Source organism: Coenobita brevimanus, chromosome 50 (assembly GCF_032717465.1).
Source record: "Coenobita brevimanus isolate Jiangsu-jjx chromosome 50, ASM3271746v2, whole genome shotgun sequence".
NCBI classification, from domain to species: Eukaryota; Metazoa; Arthropoda; class Malacostraca; order Decapoda; family Coenobitidae; genus Coenobita; species Coenobita brevimanus.
The window spans coordinates 52,106,404-52,132,606 of record NC_137003.1 but is presented as its reverse complement, the minus strand read 5'-3'; the positions used below and the strand labels follow the sequence as shown (position 1 = coordinate 52,132,606).

Below are 26,203 nucleotides of genomic sequence, written 5' to 3'. Positions count from 1 at the left end.
GGGCGTCTGGATAATAAAGGGATTACTATCCATCCAACATCCAATCCTACACTGCCCCATGAGGACCGTAGGAGCCCGGGGCTAGACAAGTTGGTCCTGACATTCAAGATGAGAGTGACCAGCCTCATTCATCCCAGAGTGTCATTACATGAGCAAGAAACCCCAACCACCTCTTCGATATAAACCTTCACCGGCTCAATCCGACTGGAGCGCCGAAATCACCCACTAAACCACCAGGTGCCAAAATTTGGCTATATGGTTACCACCCAGCATAATAAATGATTTCCTGGTGTACAGGAAACCATTTAGCTTGTCACTCAGTGTAGAGTCACCCAAAGGCAGGAGGAGGAGGAGGAGGAAAGAATAAAGGAAAGAAAGACAGAAGAGGGAATGTAAAGTAACCCATAGGCAGAAGGACAAGGAAAGAATGAAGGAAAAACGGAAGAGGAAGTGTACAACTTATTATTTTTCCAATTATTCTTAACTCTGTAAGCTACATTATGGAGGACAAAATTAAATATGAGGGCAGGTGGTCTGGTAGTGCTTCAAAATAAATACAGAATACTGTATGAGGGCTAACTGCCCTCCTCATTACAAGTGCTTCATAATTTGATATCTATCATCCAAATGTACAAAAAATTATGCATACTTTGGTCTCTAATGACAGTTAAGGATTCAGTGACACAGTATATTGAACAGTGTGAATGTTTTATACAGCAGTTAGTTCCTATATCTCAGCAACTCACACAGGGTAAGGGGAGTGGGCAGGGTGAGGGAGGTGTTCAGATAGCAGACCAGAATTCTTAAACCCTGACCTGATCTTCATGTCGTGTGTCAGTTAAATCATCTTTATCTCAATGGGTGCACTCCTGGATCAATGCATAGAGGCAATATTACTTCTCATCTCTGGATCTATCCACCCTGAACATTTGTTGGCATAATTTTAAACCACACTATATATATATATATATATATATATATATATATATATATATATACTGTAAATATGCATTATAAATATATGCACTGCATGCAGAAAATACATACATATTAAATTTAGGTCACTCACATTGCTTCTTCAACAAGGCCTGTGTCTTCTTCTTCAGTCTTTCTTGTGGTGTTAACTTTGGTCCATCCTGGAAGAAATGATAACTTAATATAATTACCATATGTAAGATTAGAAAGAAGCAGAGCTGAGCTACTGCTCGTTAACATTAGTCAATAAAATACAAAATGAAATGCAGTAAGTCATAAACAGCAGAAAAGAAAATACAGTACTTCTTAAAAGAAATGTTCAAGAGCTTAAGAAATTGTAGGATAATATTCACAAAAAAACCCAGTATCTCCAACTAATCTTGTAGTCAAGCAGTGTTGTCAGGCATTTATTAATAACAATAATAATAATAATAATAATAACAATAATAATAATAATAATAATAATAATAATAATAATAACAATCTGGTCTTCTGTTTCTCAAAAGTGCCAGTTCTTTCATAGGGAATTCACTAGCATTCGACACACACATATACATTATTTTCACAATTACAAGAACTGTGAAATCTCTCATATACAATACAAACTGCATCAAAAAAAAAAAAAAAAAAAAAAAAAAAAAAAAGTGGAAATAATTAAACTCTATAATCATCCGTCATAGTACCTCTCTCCAGGTCATAGCATTTTGAGAAAAGAAAGGCTTTCAGCTGTCTCTTACAGGATTCAACAGAATAGAGTTGTCTCATGGACAATGGCAATCTATTATATAATCTAGTGGCTCTATACACAAAAGAATGATCAGAGAAAGATGACTGGTGAATGACTCCAGGCTCGTCAAGACGTACAGAATCATCTGCACTATGTAACATCTCACCTGTGTGTGCCAATGGGAGTTTTAACAACTCAGCAAGATACTTTGGTTCGCCAAACTTAAGAACCTTGAATGTAATAAGACAGTTTAAATTCAATTCTAGACTTTACCGATAACCAATGCAGCTCAATTACGAACAGCGTAGTTGAGGTTCTTGGGGGGAGACCAAAGATAAGCCGTGCTACCCCGTTCAACACAGACTAAACTTTTGTTAGTATATTATTTGGAAGACCCATCCACAGTGAATTACAATAATCAACACGAGACAAGACCACTGCATGGACCAATGTTAAGAGGCAATGTCTATTCAGGAATTTTCTCAGAAAGTACAGATTTCTGATATGCAAGTTACACCCTCTGACAACTTGATTAATATGTTCTTTGTAATTTAACTTTGAACAAAAATAAACACCCATATTTCGAACAGAACTGACTGAATGAAGCTGTGACATGCCAATGTTCAAAGGCAGGGCATTATCAGTGTCATTACCCCTTCTGTTTCCTCTGATGATGATGATCTCAGTTTTACCATCATTCAGCTTACACTTCCTCCTAGCCATCCAAATCTTAATATCAGACAGCAGATACAAGCTTGATCTTAGTATCGTTTATATCTGACAGCTTAATGTTGAGCTGGGTGTCATCAGCATAAAAATGACAGGACACGTCGTGAGCATTGAGTAAAGATGATAAACTACTCGTGTAGAAGGTAAACAGAATTGGACCCAAAACTGATCTTTGAGGGACTCTGAACAGAGGGAGAGCAGAATCAGAACTTGCGTAATCAACAACCACTCTTTGAGATCTGTCCGACAAATACGACTTACGGAGCAAAAGAGCACTATCACAAACACCATTTTAAAAAAAATAATAATTAAAAAAAAAAATAAATAAAATAAAAAAATAAATCACCCAATGATAGTTTATGATCTACTGTATCAAAAGCTGCATACAGATCCAACAGCAACAACAGTTTACGATCTACTGTATCAAATGCAGCAGATAGATCCAACAGAACTAGGAGAGAGGACATCCCACCACAGATGTTTGTCACCAAGTCACTATGAATTCTTATTAATGCGGTTTCAGTTGAATGGTATTTTCTTTATGCTGACTGAACAACAGGAACAACTATGTTTTGTTCCAGTAGTGGTAAGAGTTGATCAAGTATGGCACGCTCAATAATCTTGGATAAGAAAGACAAGTTAGAGACAGGACGATAATTTGTCATGCTCTCAACATCAAGGCCAGGTTTCTTGATTAGAGGCCTAAGTAAGGAACATTCCTCAGACTGCAAAAAATTACTTTTTAAGAAGCATCTATTTATTATGTTGCAGAAAAAGCATGCTGCGTGCTCATACACATCAGGCAGTTGCAACATGTTACACGGATCGAGTGGGCAAAATATTTTGTAAAGTTCTCTGATGTAACATTTGACTTTATTTACATCCAATGGATGAAATGTTGAAAGCAAATGACCCCCTGTGTGCCATGGTTGGAAGTCAACTGAATACACTTCACTAGAACTGTTGTCTAAACCACTTCTTATGCAAGATATGTTAGTTGTAAAAAGTGAGGCAAAATCAGAAACCAACTGGGCATCAGATACAGAAGTTGATTTAACAATTACATTCTTCAGACCAACCAAACTGTTCACAACTGCAGACAGTCTTTTGTGACCACCATCACATGAATCAACTTTGTTTTGATGATATTGTACAGTACCTCAAAAAAGTATCAGAACAACTATGTGGTAAAGAAACTGAAAAACCAACGATGTTGTCCGAAAACACACCTGAGGTGAACATATGATTTCAAAACTATCTGCCCCTAAGTACGGATACTTTCTTGAGGCACTGTACCTTGCCTTCTGGGCTTTTACAGTGTGAACAACCACTCTTCTCGCACAAACATAACGCAAACGAGTTAATTCAGTCCGTTTCAAACACCACTCACGTTCTGCCTTTCTACACTGTCTACGCAAAGAATTAATGGATGGACCATTCCATGGAGAATTATCACGTACAATGACTGTTTTTACCATCTCAGGACAATGATGATCAAAAATTGACCCAAGATCATTCTCATATATATCAACCAAATCATCACAAGAGAGATTTGAAGAATCAATGCAGTTTAAACGCTGATCAATTTTACGACACCAAATGGCAAGCAATATTCCTGTAATTTATGAACCAGATGACTTTTCATAGGACTGGGATTTCAGGATATCAAAACTAAAAGTGAGCAGAGCATGATCAGAGATGAGTAAACCTCCACATCTGATATGCGCCTGCAACCAACAGGGGACAAGATCAAGTCAAGGACATGTCCCGAGACATGAGTAAGATCACTCATATGACTGAAAAAATTATTCTGGGTGATCAACTCAAAGAATTCTGAAGAAAATGGTTTTGACTGCGGACTTTCAACTCAATAACTGAAATCACCACAAACAAGAAGTCCTCAAGATTTAAGAGAAAACATTTCAGGAAACTACCCAAACTCCTCCATAAAACCTCAATCTGTGCCCAGACGACCTGGTTGATAGACAATTGCAATTCTAATGGTATTCTGATGGAAAATTATTAATGTTTCTATAAATTCAAGTGAAGATGGGGTCAGGTCTGAGTCTATGAGAGAGACATTTGCAAGTGTTGCTGGGCAGATGAATGCTACACCTCCTCCCAGACAGTCAGCACCAAGCCTCAGAATATTTATAATAGAATGTGTCTTAGGCAAAGAACTACAAATAATATTAATATCAGACTCTTAGGCAAAGAACTACAAATAATATTAATATCAGACTCAAACAATCAGGTTTCAGTCAAGCATATAATGCCAAGCTCATGCTGATTTAGAGCTTCATTGTCAGTCTTATTATGGCTGGAATGAATATTTAAAAGACCCATCCTTAACTGATTCAAGAGGGACGTAGTCAGTTTTTTGAATGTGCGAAATTGGTGTTTTCACTCAGTCTATTCCTATGAGAAAATATAATTGGACAGTCTCTACTAGATGCAAAATAAGCAGCCGACTGTGAATTAGTATTAGCTTCTTGATGCCTTAAGGAAGAGCAGTTGATGCATTGGAGAGAATTTCTGTTACTACAATCCTTAGACTTATGGGCCCCAGCACAAAACACACATTTAGGTTCATCATTTTTTCTAGATCACCTCTTAGATGTATGACCAAAATCATGACAATGATGACACAGTGTAACCCAGAATCTGTCAAAAGCATGGCATCTTGTAAGATCCACATATATATAATTGCCCTGCTTTATGACGGAGGATCTCACCTCTGGCAACATCTTCAAGACAAGAGTTTTAGTGTCATTCCTTGTTCTTGTGAAGAGAAGGTTAAGGGTGCAACCTCGATCAATGGGCATCTTAATTTTAGTGTTTTTATTCAGAATGCTAGGGATGATGTCAGAGTCACCCAAGGGAGATGAAATGCCCATCGCAGTCAATTTTGGCAGCATTTTCTTTGGCTCTGATATGCAAAAAATGCCATCAGAGCCAAAATGATCACTCAGTATCCCAGCTGGTTCACCTCTGGCCTTGGCTGATGGATACTTCATTACTAGCCCACCAGCTTTGATCTTAAGGCAGCTATCAACTGGTACGGAGTCAAGTACACCTCTGATGTCTTCTGGTCCCATCTGACTCATTGGAGCTTCACCACAGCTCTTTGGTTTTACGACCAGTACCTGTTGACTACGAATGGCTTTTTTCTGGCCATGAGCACTGATCTCAACCATGCCCCCAAGCAGATCCTTCCCTTCCCCCATGAGAACCCCGAACAGCATGTGTAAATGAATAGGCCTGGTCTTGGACGACAGCCAAGGGTGAAGAGACCCTGGTCTCAAGTCTATTTGAAACATCTCTGATAGCCTGAAAGATTGGCCCAACAACCATATCCTCCAGCTCCTTCTTAGTGGCTCTTTTTCCTCCACAGGCCAAGACCTCATCCGCTGGCGCAACACATTGGCTACACAGCCAGCAAAAGCCCAGCTGGTGACTCTTCTTCATAAATGGATGATTATTAGCATCCATATTTTTGCATGCCAAATGAACCCACTCACTGCTTGTGCACTTTTTGCTACACACCTACTGCAGTAAGGGCACTAGTGTTGTTTGATGGGGGGGGGGGGAATCTTGGTGCTATTGCCAACATAAATCCCATACACCGGGCAATGTTTAACACAGTCGTCACCTCACTATAGACATTTTCTCGGAAACCGCTAAAAATTGCTTGTTTTCAAACCTTAATATCTTGGAAAATATAGCACTTAGGGAAATCAATTAATGGTCACTTTACTCATTAACCCTTTCTCTTGTGAATGAAAGTATCCCCATGTCTGTAGGCCCTTGTGTTGATGAGTAATTACATGAGAAAGAGAACTAATTTTCAGCACGAGAGAGGAGGTGTTCGTGCATCTGCCCGCAGTGCCAACTAAGGCTTTGCTCTCAACGTGATAACTTACTCCACTACTGGATAAACTATACACTGTTGCATCCAAGGCATGCCTTGTGGCAGTATCACTAAGCCCTTTTCTAGTATTCTTGGAAGTAAGAAAACATTGCCCTTTGCCTGGCAGAGTCACAGAGATGACTGAAATATGCTTGCCTTGGGTGCTGGAAGGCTATCCCCAACCTTTGGTGATGAGATCAAGTGGTGATCACGTCAAACTGTGGTGCAAAAACACTAGCAGTTATAGCCGTCACGCAGCCGCCCACCACTAATTTAGCATCAGATATAACCATCACCTGACGCTTAATGGTTAAGTATGGCAGTTTATATGATTTTCTGCTTTAATGTTCTGTATTATAAAAAAAAAAAAAAAAAAAAAATTGACAGAACAGTTTGATGGAGATGGATATTTTGGAAAGTATGTTTACAGAATTTTCTTGGAACTCTTCCCTTATATGAGGGATTGTGTGACGTAAGGTGTTCTCATGCCAAATCATAAAATGCCAGAAAACAGGTTCAAAATTCTGCAATATTCTCACACACTTAATTTTTTTAATTTTGATGATAGAATGTTTACTTGTTATTCTAGGAAAGGTTTTTGAATGTAGATTGTGATTCTTATAATATTCTGGCAATACCTATCTATCTATTCCCAGACGCCTTAATCCTGTAAGGGGTGGCCACAAACAAATCGCCTCCAGATCGCCCTGTCCCCCGCCATTTCACTGCCCTGCTTCCAATTCACACCCCCCTCTCTCATATACCTCTCCACTCCATCCCTCCATCTCATCCTTGGCCTGCCCCTCCCCCTCCCCCCCTCCACCTCACTCACATACACTCTCCTCATCGGTCTCTCACTCTCCATCCTCTCCACATAGCCAAGCCACCTCAATGTGTTTCTCCTAATGCTTCTATCACATCCGCATCCACACCACAATGTTCCTTCATTTCCTCATTTGTCAGTCTGTCTCTCCATGTGACTCCACATGCTCCTCTCAAATAACTCATTTCCACAGCTCTCACTCTTGACTTCTGTCCCTCCAACAAGGTCCAAGCTTCACTTCCATACGTTAAGAGTTGGTATCACAATACTGTCATGTAGTAACTTTTTCACTTCCATGCTCACTCCCCTGTTTCATATCACTACTTTCAAAGAACCAGCAACCTTTCTTCCCTGCTGTACCCTTTCAAGCACTTCACCCTCTAAACTTCCATCCTTACTCATCACACTACCCAAGTACTTAAACACACTCACATTTTCCATTTCCTCCTCATCCAACCTCATTGTACATTCACTGACTTCACTTCTCTCGATGACCATAACTTTACTCTTCCCTACATTCACCTTTAGGTTCCGTTTCTTACACATGCTCCCAGACTCATACATCAAGCCTTGCAGCTCCGCTCTGTCTTCGCTTAAGAACACAGTATCATCTGCAAACAACAGTATATTAAGAAAGCCGCCTGAATGCTTTCGATAGCATGTTTACTGCCAATCCCGCCGACTGGACATAACGTCCCCACACCAAACAAACTCAAATGTATACAATTTAAAACCATAAATAGCAGTGGATGCCTAACTGGATGTGCTGAAACCTAGCTGGGGGGTTTCACCCCCATGATCCCCCAGTGATTATAACCTACCTAACCTAGTACAAACCAAGATGTGCATTATGTAAAACTGGCACCAAAACAGTATCGTGCATAAAGAGCTTTCGTTAATCATTGGCGCAATCAATACCCTACCATGCGATGGCAAAACACTCACTCAGGTTGGTGAGCACGTGACTGCGTTTGACAAGGGTAACAGTAGGGGTCTTAGGTGGGGTCATGGTGGTGCTGTAGTATTCCTTGAGGCCAAATTGAAATGCAGACGGATAAAGAGGCAACTGATCAGCAGGGCAGAGTGCAGGTCACTGAGGCAGTTCAGCCGGTCTGTCGGGCAGTGTGTGGTGTGAATTGTCAAAAAGGGGGGATAACCATGTCGAACAATAAAAAAGATACAGATTTATAAATGTTGAAACAACGAATTGTCGAATAACGATCGGTCAAAAAATGAGAGCTTGGTGTATTCATGAAAGCAAGTTTTCGGTGTTGTTGAGATATCATTATTTTGAAAGTAAATACCTTCTCGCACATACTGTGTATATCAAGGGAGGAAAAGACTGCACCTGACTTTAAGGCATCCCATGACAGTTTCAGATTAATGTTGGGGGCAAATGTTGCAGGTGACAAAGAAATGATGCTGATGTGCACATACCCCTATGAAACATCCTGTGCAATGAAGGCATATTTGAAGACTCACCTTCCTGTCATCTGGAGGCACCAGCCAAAGTCTAACTAAGGCATGTGCACTATGGCATGGATGACAAGTGCTGTATTCAATGAGTGGCTAGCCCTTCATGCAATTCCTGAGTGGAAAGATCATGGCTAGCAGAGAACAAAGATTTTCAAATACTGCTTTAAGTGGGAAATGTACCACATCATTCCCCAAATCTGAATGATCTTTCCCCAAATGTTAAAGTGTGCTCTTGCCACCCAACATGATAAGTCTCATTCAGCCTATGGATACAGGTGTTATTAGAGCATTTACGACATACCACACTGTACACACTTTTGACTGCCTGATTGATGCTCCGGATAATGGAAAACATCCAGATGTACTAGAGTTGTCATGGGACTTCAGCATCATTGACTGCCTCGACATTATCAAGCAGTCATGGGGCGAAGTCTCACACGAATGCCTGAGAAGTGTATGGGGATGTGTATGGCCCAAACATCCAAATTTCAATGGTTTTAACGAAGATGGCACAAAGGGCATCCATAAGAAAACTTACATTGCCAGGCAGGTGAGTTTGATGAAATATTGTGTATGATGAGGACAAACAGATTTGCTGAAGACACAGAATACTGAAGAAGTAAATTACGATGACCTAGAGGAGCAAATCACTCAGAAAGCAAGCGGTTTACCAGATGAGGAGAACGACTCTAATAACAAAGCGACTTGCTCTAGCTTCTGAAAGAAATCTTTAAAGAAGATGACCCACTTCGGGAATGCAGCTCAAAAGTTCTTCGAGCAGCTAATGATGCACTACAAAGCTATAAAGAAATACACAGTATTTAGAAAAAAAGAACTCCAAGCAGCACTCCATCTATGCTTTCTATTGGAAAGTGGAAGAGAAAGAAGTGAAGTGAAAGTCTGAAGATAAAGACAGGCAGGAAAAGAAAGGAGACAGGAAGGAAGATAACACAGGAACATCAGAGGTGAGAAGTGAAGGCAGTGTGCACACATGTGGCAACAGTGGCAGTGGTGGCAATGATGGCAGCAGCAGCACAGTGTGTGTATCCTACAGCTCCCTGGATTAGTACAGGTATACCTCGATATACAATACCTCAAGATGCAAAACCCTGGCTTAGCGATAGGAATAGAAATATTACCATACCCCACCTAATGATGGCCAAACCCTGGTTTAACAATTGTTTTTTTTTTTTTTTTTCCCAATTTTGATGATATTTTAGACTTAAACAGTGTGTTTAGGTTGATTCTTAAACTGTTTTTAGACTTAGATTAATGTGTTTTAGCCACTGGTGGGGTGAACATTGTCATTTTAGGGTATAGTTTACTAAGCATGATTTTTTCCAGACTTATATTTGACAATTTTCAGATTATATTTGTTGATTTTAGTGAGTTATTTACAGGTGTTAGGCTTAGGTTAGCTTCTTTTATAGCTGTTAGGCCATTTAGACTGGCTTTAAACTTGTTTTTGGACTCACATGGGTGGGTTTAGGACTTGGTTGGGAGGGAACCCAAGGCTCAAAAACGCATCCCAATACATGTTAATTCTACCCTGAGATACAATATCCCACCCAATTGTGGGTTTTTACTTCACCAATTACATTATTAAACCAGGGTATACCTGTATTACGGTACTACAGTCAGATTAGTACAGTGTGTTCTTTAGTCATCAGTATCAAACTATAATAACTGAACAATGTTATGTTTAACCCGTGGATTGAGCAATTACCTTTTTTTATCCCACCCCATGATGCGCAAAAAATTTGGGGGGGGGGGGGGGAATCAGTTTTGGTTTATATAAACTTGAAGATAAACATCCAGGGCATCATCTGGTAAAAAAAAATAATAATAATAATAACAATAATAATCTCTCTCCGTCTTTGCGTAAGTCTGCGTAGGGGAGTATTGAAAAAATGAAAAATATATATATATATTTTTTAGTTTTTGTTTATTATAAACTTGAAGATAAACATCCAGGGCATCATCTGGCAAAAAAAAAAAAAAAATCCGTCTTTGCATAGCGCCATGCGTAAGTTTGCACTGGGGTGAAGTAGTTAGCGGTGATACACGGCCAGCACAGCCTGAGCCGTGGCTCGCAACGCTTCCCAGCCTGAGCTCATGAAGTTTAACATTACAATCACTTAATTTCGGCATCCTAGTTTTATGAACAGCTTTTAACTCACACATCTAAGAGGAATATTCAGTAAAAGATGATCAGAGTGAATTATCTTTGGGAGTAAGTTGCTAGTGATGAGTTTGTTATTTGTTAGCAGTCAAGATTTTGATCCACATGACCTCAACTAACATTAAACATAAGAAAACTAAACATTATGCATTTGCAAGTATAGTACTGAGGGGGGGGGGGGAATATCTTCAATTATAATACTATCATATTATCCTTGACAAGATACATGAAGGAGGCAGTCAGACAAGAAGGAACACCGGCGACCACATTTCTCTCAATACAGTACAACATTGCTTGGTGTTATTTTAGCAATTAATACTAGAAAAATGTAATAAATGATTTATGTTGTCCCTGTTAACATTACATGATAGATGATAGTTGGAAGGTTTTATGATTTAAAGCAGTAAATGAATATTAGTTGTGCATATGGTACTGAAGTACAATAAAAAGCACAACGTTCGTATTTTAAGACAGTGCTGTGGGTGGAAAGCTCAGCTTAACGTCAGCTCATTCCAAGTGGAGGATTTTTGGAACATAACTATGAAGTTAAACGAAGAACTATTGTATACCTCCTTTCTGGCCTTATGCTTATCAGCCATAAAAGTACTCCTCTCTGTTACCATCCCTTTTTCTGTCTATCTATCTATTGCCAGATGTCTCTATCCTATAAGGGGTGGCCACAAACAAACTGCCTCCAAGTCACCCTGTCTCCTGCCATTTCACTGCCCTCCCCTTAGCTCACACTCCCCTCTCTCTGATACCTCTCCAATCTATCACTCCATCTAATCCTCGGCCTCCCCCCTCCACCTCACTCACATACACTCTCCTCATTAGTATCTCGGTTTCCATCCTCTCCACATGGCCAAACCACCTCTGTGTATTTCTCCTAATGCTTTCTATCACACCAACATCCACACCAAAACACACTTTCACTTCCTCATTTGTCAGTCCATATACTCCTCTCAAATAACTCATTTCCAATGCTCTCTCTTGATTTGTATCCTTCCAACAAGGTCCAAGCTTCACTTCCATACGTTAAAGTTGGTATCAAAATACAGTCATGCAGAAACTTTTTTACTTCCACGCTCACTTCCCTATTTCTCATTACAGCAGAAGTCCGATTTTTCGGCATCTATGGGACCAGGCAAGTGCCGAAATATCAAAATTGCCGAATTATCGAAAACCCTACCCACTCAGTACCTTATATGTTTCGGTGAACACTATCATCATTACTCATATCATTACAAATGTGTTTGGAGAGAGTACTGTATACTGTTTGATACTGTACAATACTGTAATGAATACAGTACTATACATGAATATGAAAAATAAAGAAATTAGTGAACATACTGTATATAAATGTAATGGTACAGTAGGCCTACAAGTTCACATGCACTTACCTAAACTTATAGTAGGTTCCTTATTTACATATGTACAATAGAAGGGGTTGATTGGAGTCTGCTACTGCTGGAAGAAGTCCACATCTTATGTGTACGCTTCTTGCTAACACCAGTTAACTTTCCACACGTGGAGGCCATTTTCAAAGCACGCAGATGTTTATACTGTTCACAACACACGGCTGGTCCACTCAGGTGTTACAAAGCTCCTGTCTGATGTTACGGTGCTTACAGCACACTCGAATAGTAATTTCAGAGGTATTTCGGTACGAAGTTCACAAAGCACACAGAAGAATCAAGAGAAGTCGGCAGCAGCACGGCAACAACTCAGAAGAATGGCGGAAGAATGGCGAAACAGATTCTCTTTCCCATGCTAGACTCACTACATGTTTGTCCTCTCTTTATGCTATAGGAGAAAGAGCTAGCCTCTGAGCTTCATGGCAGTGGTAGACTCGTTCCATCACTTTCACTATCTCACTCACTAAGGCGGGTAAAGGCGGGTAGCTAGCTGGCGAGCCTCATGGAGAATTTCAAGACTGACGAAAAAAATCAGAGAATCTGCCGAACGATCAGAGATTTTCGTAAATGGGACTATTTCTCAAAACTGCCGAAATGTCAGATTTGCCGGGGAATTGGATGCCGAAATATTGGACTTTTACTGTACTGCTTTCAAAGAACCAGCAACATTTCTTCTTTGTTGCACTCTTTCAAGCACTTCATCCTCCAAACTTCCATCCTTACTCATTACACTAACCAAGTACTTGAATGCACTCACATTTTCCATTTCCTCCTCATCCAATGTCACTGCACATTCAGTGACTTCATTTTGCTCAAAGATCATAACTTTACTCTTCCCTACATTCACCTTTAGATTCTGTTTCTTGGGCACTCTCCCAAATTCATTCACTAAGCCTTGCAGTTCCCCTTCATCTTCACTCAACAATCCAGTAACATCTGCAAACAACAGTACAAGAAGTTTCCAAACACTGCCCTCTCTCATTAGGGCTAGTCCAATATTCACTGCCGTACCTTGTGCCTTTTTTATAACCCCATCCATATACTGATCAAACAACCATGTAGACATGACACATCTCTGTTTCAATCCAACATTCATGCAGAAAAATTAACTCAGTTCACTATCAACACACACTGCAGCCTTCATACCCTCATACATACTCTTCATAGCATTCAATAACTTCTCATTTACTCCATATATTCCTAATATTTTCCACATTCCTTGTCTATCCACCCTGTCATATGCTTTCTCCAAATTCATGAAGGCAGCAAACAACTTCTTTCCCTTCTCTAGAAATTTTTCCACTAAAGACATAAGAATGAGTACGTGATCTACACAACCTCTTCCCTTCTTAAAACATCCCTGTTCTTCTCTAACTAATTCTTCTGTTATCTCCCTAACTCTGTTAATAAGTATCTTACCATATACTTTTCCTGTTACACTAAGAGGACAAATGCCCCTATGACACTTCTTTTTCCCCTTTTCCATTGTATGGGGGAATAACTATACCTGACTTCCAAACCTCTGGAACTCCACCTTCCTCCCAGGCCAATCTGCACAGTTTCCCTATCCATTCTACTACTATCTTTCCATATTTCCCCCATGTTTCAGTATTTCACCACATGTTCCATCAGTTCTTGGAGCTTTTCCCATTTTGACTTTCTTCATTGCTTCCACTAATCCACTCTACTGATCTCTTCCTCACTTCTCACCTCCCTCCTCCCAGCCATTCCTCAGCCACATATACTGTTCTTGCATTACTTTCAATCTCTCTGTTTAACAGTTCCTTTTAGTGTTCTCTCCATCTGCTCACTTTTTCTCCCTTCTCCACTATCAATCTGCCGGTTTTATCTTTCACTTCTTTACAAACTTCCCTATCACCCTGTCTAGCTCCTTCCAGAACATTTTCTTACATTCTCTCCACTTTACACTCAAATTCCTCATCTACTCTTTTCTTTCTCTCTCTTACTAATCTTTTCATCTCTCTCTTCCTTTCTAAATGTAACTCTTCCATCTCTCAACTTTATCCAAGCTTCTGCTGCCTATCCCCTTTTTGATTCCCAGAAAAGTCTTTTTTTCTCCTTAACCGTGACTTTTATTCCCTCATCCCACCATCATGTTACCTTACATCTTGGAGGGCCCCTTGTCCGTCCACACAATGAATTAGCCATTCTCAAGACACTGCTCTTCAGAGCTCTGTCCTGCTCATTAACCCCTTAAGCGCGTGCATGTAGGAGGCGGTCCGTGCACCTCCATCCATCCATCCATTGCCAGACGCCATGTATCCCAAATGGGGTGGCCAACGGCTTAGAGTTAATTGTTTTACAGGGAGGGGCACTAATCCTCCACCAACCCCACTTGACACGTAGGGATGCCAACAGCATCTGGTGTTCCCAGGCGGTCACCCATCCAAGTACTAACCACCTCACGCGGGGATATTCGTGTTCAGACTGACTTTTTGAAAATATTTGCCAAAAATCAGTTATTACTCCTAGAATATTATAATTACATATGCATATGGCACATACCTTCAGCTTTCCCCAGGGATGTTTGTTGAGCCTTTGTCGACTACCGTAGGACTTGTGGAGACTTCTGAAGTTGGGTAACGAAGTCTCCACTTTACACGTCCCGACACTCCGTAATATGGTTATCACTGCCTGATATTATAACTACAAACACTATTCTATGAATTTCAAGTAGTTTAGAATCCATACACCCCCCCCCCCCCCCCCAAAAAAAAAAAAAAAAAAAAAAACTGTGAAAGCAATGTAAATTACAAGCGCATATGAGCTTTCCTCCCGCGCTGGTTCCCTGATGGTATTCTGAGGCGAAGCTGTCATTTATTATTTATAAACACACTCACACTTTATATTCCCAGTACTTTATTACACTTATTTATATATACAATATTAATCTACAAGTTTCTTTCAGTACCAGTAGTTTATTTTCACTCCAGGGATTCACTTTCTCGTGTATACTAGCGTAGAGAGCAAGGCTGTCACTTTCATTTTCATTACTTTCACTTTCACTTTCATTACTCCTAGTATATATACTAGTATCCTTATATTACTACTTTACAATATTTATCTATAAGTTTCTTTCAGTACTAGTAGTTTATTTTCACTCCAGGCATTCACTTTCTCGTGTATACTAGCATAGAGAGCGAAGCTGTCACTTTCATTTTCATTACTTTCACTTTCATTACTCCTAGTATATATACTTGTATTCTTATATTACTACTTATTTAATTTCTATTCACATTCTCTATTTTATTTACATTATTTACATTTCTATTTTACTTACACTTTTATGCACTGTCACTTGCAGTAACTTATAAAACTATTTTCCACTGTTCAGTTATATTTACATTCATTGCTTTCACTTGCTGTTTACACATTATTTACATTTCCACTTGCACTGTTTTACTCGCCAGAAAGACCGTAGTCACTCTCTATCATTTTCATTGACAAATTAGCCAGTTCATGTTCCACACCACTCACTTATCCCTTTACCTCTTTCCACACGAGGTTTAGTAGGGGGTAGAGGTCACAGGGCCCTTTGCTTGGGGCTAAAAAGGGGCGGAATTTGACAAGTGCGAATCCGACGTGCTCTCACCTTGAAAGACGACAGTAAACTGAATACAGTGTGTGGTGGCCTGCCTAGGGGAAGTGCAGTGCTGCCAATCTCAGCCGGGTGACAGCTGCTAATATATATGCTATGAAATGATTGGCAGGAAATCTAGACAATACATAATAAATTAGGTAGTTCCAGGTGAATGTAAATATCACTTTGGCTTCTCCCTTCCCTTCTTATATATATTTTTATTACGAGAATAGATTATAAGGCATATTTCAAGAGGAAATAAACAGCGAAAATTAGCGAACGAGTGCACGTGAGGTGTTGTCAGGTGATAATCAGCCAATTCCAGGTGTATGGCACTATCACTTACCTTATTTTTTTTTTGTATATATTATTTGGTATAAGAATAGGGCACAAGGCTTATTTCAATGGATGAAATCAGTGGAAAATTCCAGGGAAGATTTACTTAGCGTAGCACGGCCGGGCAGGCGTGAGGAGAGGGTAATGGAGGGGAGGTAGGGAGGGGAGTCAAGAACGGGGAGAAATGGCTAAATTGTCAACAATGGATGGGAGTACAGATGAGATTAGAAGTGCTGACTAGTGTTGGACATTGGCAGTACTGACAGATGATACAAGCCACCACTTGAAAACCCGGGCGAATTCAAAATAACACAGAATCACAAAAGTGACGCCCCGCGATATGATTCCTTGCTCCCAGGTGTCACGAAAGTGACGCCCCGCGGTTAAGGGGTTAACAATTCCATCAACAGTTCCCTGTTCAGCCACCACTCTACTTATCCTGCTACAGAAGGCATCCCTTATGGCTTGTTTTTTCAACTTCCATATTTTCTTCCTGGGTATAGAGGTCCATTTCCTCCCCCTCCTGCTCCTTTCCTTTATTATCCGCTCCTTTAGTACCATGTCACATGTAATTAATTTGTGTTGGAGCATACATTTTTTGCTCCCTATCACTTTGAACATCCTTCTAACTTTCTATCAGTCCTCCTGACCAGGAAATAGTAAATCTGGCTATTATTACCTCTGATCTCACATGTCATCACCCTACCCTCTTTTCCTAAAAAGAAAGCTGCACAATACCACGTTCATTGTCTCTCCAAACTTGAGACTCCTTTCCCTCGTACCATATGTGCATCCCTCGTGCACTCCTACATATCCTTGAGCTGCTGTACCAATATGACCATTTAAATCCCCAACCAAAACTACAGTCTCATCATCCCCCCATACTACCAACCACATGTATCAAGTAATCCCAGAATCTACCATTTTCTTCATCATCCAAGCCAACCTGTAGCAGATCAATTTTCACCCCTGTTGGCATTTATATAATCATCAAACCTTCAGTCACATCTAGGAGGTTTGGAACCAATGTGCTAGGCAGGGCCATCACTTTGAACAGTACTGTACCATTACACAACCAGGCATCCACTAGATTTAGTTCAGACTGTTCACTCACTCTTAAGTTTCTTTTGATTCTCTATGGACTTCATAACAAAAAAAAAAAAAAAAAAAAAAAAGTATACTTTCTTGAGAGGCAGAACTCCAAATTAAGCTCCAATAATTTTGTCAGTTGGAACAAATATACTTTATGTTACAATCATACAAATTTATTTAGCTTAGGAATGATCAACTATAATGAACAGGATAATGAAGGTTATCTCTAAGTCCTCCATTTTCAAAATCTTTTCAAATGAGATAGCAATACAAATACTAATAATCTACCTATCTATCTATCTATTGCCAGACACCTCAATTCTGCAAGGAATGGCCACAAACAAGTCACTTCCATGTCACCCTGTCCCCTGCCATTTCACTGCCCTCCCCCCAGCTCACACTCCCCACTCTCTCATATTCATCTCCACTCCATCTCTCCATTTCATCTTTGCTCCCCCCACCCTCCACTAAAACTAATACTAATACTAGTAATAATAATAAAAAATGTAGTCACTGAAGGGTTTAAGAAAAGGAGTGGCAAATCTTTTAATATGCTTCAAGAGTTCTTCCAAACATAATTCATCCCACCAACTCAATTTCTTGTAGTTACCCCCACCTTATAAATTTCCATACATCACTTTTTTACACATTCATTTAACTCATTCTGGTTGCATAAGAATTCCGAATTGGAGTGAGATTCCCGAATCAGAACTTGAGATTTCCGAATCGGAGCTACTATATAGTGTCATTTGTTGTCTGTTTTTTGTTACGAAATACCAATCAGATATCTTCCTTATCGCATAATGACTTAACTGGTTGGACTTTAGTCATTTCGCTGCATGTTTGGTCTTTTATTTTCAGTCACAGAGTCTGGGAGCAGGGCAGTGAAATGGCGGGGGACAGGGCGACTTGGAGGCGATTTGTTTCTGGCCACCCCAAACGGGACTGAGGCGTCTGGCAATAGATAGATAGATAGATAGAGTCTGGAATACAGGTAAGTTTGAAATTTGGAGTTTTTCATCAGTGAGCACTGATCAATGAGATTTGAAGATATATGTACAACATGTACTTCCACTGCACCTCATTCGATCCGTTGCTGCTGAAGGTATCATTCAGTTGTGATAATCCGTTGAAGATCTGTTCATTGTCTGTAGCTGCATACAAAAATCTCAGGCTCCAGCTATTTAATACTGATGTTTGTGAAATTTCTCAAAGATGGAGTGCTTGATGTCCCCTGCAACTGCCAAACTGTTGCATTATCTTGGACAGATAACAACTGTGAAAGTGTTAATCATGTTTTGAAAGAACTCGTAAATTGGCAACCCCAGCCTGCCCATGTTTTGGTCAAAACATTGATCACGCATTACAAGACACAGTATAAAGACCTTGAAAGGGCCATGGTGGAGTAGGTGAATACAGAATGGCTCCAGGATATGAACATTATCGTTTGAAGACGACTGTCTATGCCACCAAGACTGCAGAAGATCACCAGAAGTTGTTTACAAAATTTATGTGCAGCACTAGCCGAACGAATGGGAGCCATGTGACGGCCAGCAATGGACTTCTCACCATACCCAAAATTCCGTTGGCTGGGAGGAAACCCCACCAGGCTAAAAGAAAATGTACAGAGTGCACAACAATGACCTCAAAGAAACTGAAATTATAGATTGAACAAAACACTGTTTGTGCACTATATATATTTCATATGCAATTGAGAAATGTATTTTATTTGCTGAATGAATACAGCACATGACAATAAATTACGGTAAATGAATCCTACTGCAAACAAGTACTGTATATGCATAATCAAGTTAAATAACACATAAGACCTAAATACATGTACTTACAACCCCACCCATTTCAAAGTCTAGCTCCATTTTGGAAATCTCAAGTTCCGATTTGGAAACCTTGCTCCGATTCGAAATTCTTATGCACCGCCCCATCCTCAACCTTTTTCTTGGTCCACCACACCTTTCACTTTCAAACTCACTCATATTTCACCCTTTCTGCATTCCACATACTGTTTACACGCATTCTCCCTATATGAGTAAATCACCTACACAAACCCTCTTCAGACCTACTGTCAGCATAAAATCTAGATCATTCAGTTGTTTCATTATTCACATTATATTTAAATCTTATTGGTGGTTGGTGGAGGCACTCACCATCCACTCACTTGATGTAGTGCTGCTTTAGGTATCTGCCCTCTGCCCCTTCCTCTCGTCCTTCCTTCCTCTCGTCCTTCCTTCCTCTTCCGTCTTTCTTTCCTTCATTCTTTCCTCGTCCTTCTACCTACGGGTGACTTTACACGCCCTCTTTTCTTTCTTTTCTTCATTCTTTCCTCTTCCTTCTGGCTGTGGGTGACTCTACACTGAGTGGCATGACAAATGGTTTCCAGTACACCAGGAAACCATTTACTACGTTGGATGGTAACCTTATGACCAGATTTTGGTGCCTGGTGGTTTAATGGGTAATTACGGCGCTCCAGTTGGATTGAGCCGATGAATGTTTATATGCAAGGGATGGTTGGGGTTAACTGCTCATGTAATGCCACTCAGGGATGAGTGAGGCTGGTCACTCTCAACTTAAATGCCAGGACCAACTTGCCTTGCCCGAGGCTCCTACACTCCTCATGAAGCAACGTAGGATTGGATAAAGAATGAATGATGATCTATTTTATACACTCAAGGCACAATCCTCAATAATCCCATTTCCACTGCTAGTATTCTTGATCCTTTGTTCTCAAGTGGCATCAAAGTTTCATATACATACATTAGTGTAGGCACTAAAACACCTTCATGCAATCCTCTTGCACCTTCCATATTCAGACCTCCATTTAGCATCTCTGCTTTCTAACTCCTTTGCATGTTTACCTTTCTCTCTCTCTCTCTCTTCTAATACTGAAATGAGGTACTAAAGCTCCCACAACTGTTCTGGTCTCTCATCATTCAGCAGCATATCATTGTGAGTCAACTTCTCCCATGACAACCATTAATTTATGCATAACTACATTCACAAGCCAAACATGGCACTCAAATATCCACAAAACTTTGCACCAATCTACTGAACTCCTGTTCACTATTGGCAAACAATCCATTGTCTGCATTCATTAGATCTGAGATATTTACTGCAGAAGAACCTTGCTATAACGGACTAATTGGGGGGGAAGCCTGCTCCAATAAAGCTGATAGCCCGCTACAGTACATCCAATAGTTCCCCCTGAGGTGGGATTTTAAGTACATGTTTGAAAATAAATGAGTACAATTGCACATTCTAGCACTAAAAATGAAAACTGTATCCACGTCACACTAACCTGGCCCATATTTCACACCCTTATCACAGCATTTCTTCATGGCTAGTACAATATTACTATAATCTGTTATTACAACTCGGCAATCACAATGGGGAGAGGGCAATTTCAGGCCAGACTGATGTAAAAACAGCAAGAAACACATATACTGCAATCCACTGTTCCCCATTTAAAGGGCCTGTTCGTTATAGCCAATGCAGGTTCAGCAGCCTTCATAGTGTGTGTTAAATCCAATGTCCAGTCTACTGAAGTCTGTTAAAGTGAGGGTCTACTGTACTCATTACCATCTCCATCCCCATCTCCACAACTCATATTTCAACCTTCATAACACCATTATAAATACCAAGCAGCCGTTTTAGGACATCCCACATGCTTGTCTCACTCAACTTATATAATGAAACATTCACCCAAGACGTCCACCCACTCTTACACATGTTTCAATATCATCAAAATAGCTGTTTACAGCATTCACCCACATTCCATCTGCACCATGCATATATATATAAAACCTTCTGAAATGCTTTTCCAGACCAGTAAATGCCATAAATACCCATCTGTCTTACTGCAAATACTTATCTACACATCCTTTATCACTCCTCCAACCACCCTTTTCATCATTCAGGAGGAACTCTGACATATTCCCAAAATTCTTTATAACTATTCTTCCACAAACTTTTTATATAAAACACAGAAGATTTAATATAAAGAAAATTCTTGCACTTCTTTCAATCACTGTAACTTTTGCACAAAGGCTGCAGATAAACAGAACAAAGCACTATTTTTGATCCAGGAAAGTCTTCAGTTTGGCAAGTATATGATACCTGGCTTGCCAGATTAAAAGCATTTCAATGTAAAAACAACTTTTTGTATTTGAAACAGCTTGCTTTTTGTTGAATATCTGGGAGCAAATAAGTCATACCTTAAGTGAAAAATGCTGTTGTTAAGTAATAATCTATTCAGTCATGCATTTAAGTGTTGTTTAGTTATACTGTGTTTTCACTGTACATTATTACTAAAAATGTGCCTTATAATAAGCACAAAACTTTAAATATACTGCATCTGTAAGAACAAAACATTAAACTAAAACACTCAAATGGGTACATCACAATAAAATTCCTAATTGATGACATAAATGCAATAAAAACAGTAAGACACTAAAATTTCCTATAACTCACATGAAGTTATTGAGGTGAAGCTGCTATAAAACAAGAGAGCTACATGTGAAACTGGATATATTACATGTCTGTGACTACAGTATTACTTAACAGTTATGACAACAATAACAGATTCTTACTGACTTTGGCGGCAGCAGAACCATTACCCACTGTAGTTGGGACCACCCTGAAATACAGAAAACAAAAATAAAATAAAATGGTGACAGTAACGAATAATACTACAATCAACACACCATCTATTATTGGACTGGCAACCTGTTTGATCAGCGCAAAGCATTAAGTTGGTCAACACTAAAAACTACTTATGAAAATCCGGAACCGTTTGATCAACAATGTCTTAATGTTGTTATGGTCTCTCAGTTATATTTTATTGTTTCACAAGATTCTCTTCAATCAATATTCATTCATTCATCATCTAATCCACTGTTGCCCCATGAGGAGTGTAGGAACTTGGGGCTAGGCAAGTTGGTCCTGACATTTAAGATGAGAGTGATCAGCCTCACTCATCCATGAGCAGCATTATGTAAACAATAAGCCCCAACCACCCGTTGGATATAAACCTGAAGAGGCTCCATCAGACCGGAGCACCTAAATTGCCCATTAAACCACCAGGTGCCATAATTTGGTTATATGGTTACCACCCAGCATGGTAAATGGTTTCCAGGTGTAGAGGAAACCATTTGGCTTGTCCCTCAGTGTAGTCACCCACAGACAGAAGGAAGACGAAAGAATGAAGGAAAGACAGAAGAGGAAGGATGGAAAGAAGGAAGGGAGGAATGGGCAGGCACCCGAGAGCAGCACTACATCGAGTGAGTGGATGGTGAGCATCCCCACCAACCACTTCATAAAATAAGAAAACGCAAACGAAGTTACTATAATGTGAAAAATCAATTACAGTACGAAAGCCAGAAAAACTATGTATTCTGTGAGGGAGTAAAAGGGTAAATTAAAATAATGATGGAAATGTTCGTGTTATGGCCACCCTCAATTAATTCCATAAGCGTGATTAAATAACTTAAACAAGAATTACAGTATTATCTCTGAATATACCTAAAACTGTGTACTTTATTATCTAACAAGGAAAAACACTGAATATACATTTTCCTTTTACCCCTCTGGTACACAATTCGCCTGCTTCGACTACCCCCCAGGACACAAAATCAGGCCAAGTTTTCGACTTTCTCAAAAGTTACAAGTTTTATGCCTGATTTATAGAGCTTGAATTTACACACCTAAAAACGCAAACACTACCCTCCTAAACCCAATAATTACCGAGCTATGGACCATCGAAGTTGATAATTGTTACCCATCACGACCCTGGTGAGAAAGAAAATACGCAGCTCGCACCTGTTTTCTTCACAAAAATATGTACAAAAATCACCAAAATCAATTTTTTTTTTTTTGGTGTGTATAGATGTTATAAACCATTTCAATTTGTTTAGAAAAAATAAACTGGTGACAAACCCCCAATAAATAAAATAAATAGTAACAACTATCCTCCGTTCCTTTCCTCTTTCCATACCTCCAATCCCCTCCTTCCCCTACCGTTTCCTTCCCTCCCCTCCTCTCCCCTCCCCCCTCCCCTACCTGCCGAGCTGTCAAAAATATCTATTTCTCTATCTATCTATTGCCAAACGCCTCAATCCCGCACAGGGTGGCCACAAACAAATCGCTTCCACATCGCCCTGTCCCCCGCCATTTCACTGCCCTGCTCCCAACTCACACCCCCCTCTCTCATATACCTCTCCACCCCATCCCTCCATCTCATCCTCGGCCTCCCCCTCCCTCTTCCCCCCTCCACCTCACTCACATACACTCTCTTCGTCAGTCTTTCACCCTCCATCCTCTCAACATGGCCAAACCACCTCAGTGTATTCCTCCTAACCCTTCCTATCAATCCACATCCACACCACAACTCTCCTTTATATCCTCATTTATCAGCCTGTCTCTCCATGTGACTCCACAGGCTCCTCTTAAATAACTCATTTCCACTGCTCTCACTCTTCACTTGTGTCCTTCCAACAATGTCCATGCTTCACTTCCATACGTTTGAGTTGGTATCACAATACTGTCATGTAGTAACTTTTTCACTTCCATGCTCACTTCCCTGTTTCTTATCACTGCTTTCAAGGAACCAGCAACCTTTCTTCCCTGCTGTACCCTTTCAAGCACTTCACCCTCCAAACCTCCAGCCTTACTCATCACATTACCCAAGTACTTAAACGTACTCACATTTTCCAATTCCTCACCATCCAACCTCACTGTACATTCACTGACTTCACCTCTCTCAAAGACCATAACTTTACTCTTTCCTACATTCACCTTTAGATTCCATTTCTTAAACACTCTCTCAAACTCATCCACCAAGCCTTGCAGCTCCCCTTTGTCTTCACACAACAACACAGTATCATCTGCAAACAACAGTACAGGTAGTTTCCAAACACTACCCTCTCTCACCAGGGCAACTCCAACATCCACTACCCTACCTTGTACCTCTTTTATTATCCCATCCATGTATAGACTGAAAATGGTCATGAACCCCCCCAATAAAAATATGATAAAGAGTAAAAATTATCCTCCTCCCCTCCCCTCCCCATACCTCCAGTCCCCTCCCTCCCCTCCTCTCTCCTCCCCTCTCCTAACCTCCCCTCTTCCATTTCCCCTCTCCTACGAGCTGTTAGATCTAGTAGGGAAAATAAAATTTCTTTTAAGAGTGGGTTTTGAATAAAGACAGCTAAAATAGTTGTGGTGTGCATATCTGTATGCAAAGACATGAATAAATTACAGGTAATGATTCAAAAACACTTGCCATAAAGCGTAAAAAAATACACAAAATATTCGAGGCCGGGGAGGTAAAGATACTGTGTGCTAGGGGGTGGAGGTGCGAGGTGCTAAGGCCAGAAGGAGGTGTATGGGGATGGAGGGATGGGAGGAGACCACCACCAGACACAGAGGAAGGGCCCCAGTGGAGTACAGGGACATGGAGGAAAGGTAAGAAGGAAATACCCTCTCCACAGATAATTGGGGGGGAGGATCCACATGGGAGGGGTGGGGATGCATGAGGAGGGTGTGGGACGGATGGTGGTGGTGGTAAGAACGGTGTGAGGTGGGGTAGTAACAAGGTAGTGGGGTAGATGGACGTGGTGAGAGGGAGGTGGGGGGTACAACCCCCCACCATCTGAGTACAGGTCTGAGTCCCCCCTCTAATGTGTCCAACACTTAGTTCTGATTGGTTAGAAGCCATCTATGTCACAGCCGTGGTGGAGCCAGCTGCCACCAGTTTTTTGTGGATGTTGCACAATCAGCACTGCTCGTTCTTTTAAGAAATTGCACGAAAAGCTCGATCAACAAGCTTCGTACTTTAGGGGTTAAAGGATATCAGTTTCAAAGAATATAAAATTCTGTTCATGTGTAACAGCTATTCTTCCATTACTACGTCTGAAGTACAGTATGGGGATCCATAACAAAAAAAAAAAACGATTTGCTACTGTAAGCCAAAATGTTATATTGCCATACTGTAACAGGAAAAAGTTCACTTTTGCTGATACAGGTGTAACACCAAGTTCCAACACTGGATGGTCCAGTGTAACAGGCTGTTTTATACACCCAGGCCAGTTTAGACCCAGGTATAAAATGGCCTAGGCCAGAATATGTCCCAGAGTATATTTCAGCCTAGGATATTTACAAGGGGCGTCCAAAAAGTTTTGTTAACAGGGTAATACAAGCCAAATTAATAGAGATACACATTTATTGAACTTCACACTCCTTCAACATACTCTCCTCTAAGGTTTACACACTTCTGGAGCCGTGTCATCCACTTAACAAAGCACTTCCGAGTACTTAGAAACATGTATACTCTTCAGTTCTGAATTTATCCTCTTGGCAAGGTCCTGTTCCCTTCGAGGAGGATCCCAGCAAGTTTTTCTGACAATTTAGGGAATAGCCAAAAGTCACACGGTGCCAGGTCAGGACGGCCTGTGAGCGCGGGATTTCTCAACATTACCAATCGTACATGCGGGGGAGCTCAATCATAAAACGAACGACTGGTACTAGAGAAGAACAATCGTAAATGCGAAATATAAAAAAACGGAACATTGTATGAGGGAGACTGTACTATCATGCAATGCCTTCTTAACTTCCATACGCACCTCCCTATTTCTCATCACCGCCTTCAGTGAACCAACACCTTCATTCTCTGCTGTACCCTTTCAAGCACTTGATCCCAAAAACTTCCATCCTTACTCATCACACTACCCAAGTACTTGAATGCCCTCACATTCTCCATATCCTCATCATCCAAACTCATTGTGCATTCTGTGACTTCATTCCTCTCAAACACCATAACTTTAATCTTGTTAACATTAGCTTTCGGATTCCTCTTCTTACACACTGTCCCAAATTCTTTCACCAAACCTTGCAACTCCCATTCATCTTCACCCAACAATACTGTAT

General features: G+C 40.3%; 1 protein-coding gene across 1 annotated transcript in view; it reads right to left on the bottom strand.

Moving 5' to 3' along the window:
* Window positions 1-26,203, bottom strand: part of LOC145399832 (uncharacterized) — a 195,256-nt gene that overhangs the window by 82,198 nt on the left and 86,855 nt on the right. The window contains exons 13-14 of the mRNA XM_080272399.1: window positions 21,875-21,917; window positions 1,070-1,136 (exon numbers count right to left, since the gene is read on the bottom strand). Of these exons, the coding sequence (XP_080128525.1) occupies window positions 1,070-1,136; window positions 21,875-21,917 (110 nt within the window). The remainder of the gene's footprint in view (window positions 1-1,069; window positions 1,137-21,874; window positions 21,918-26,203) is intronic.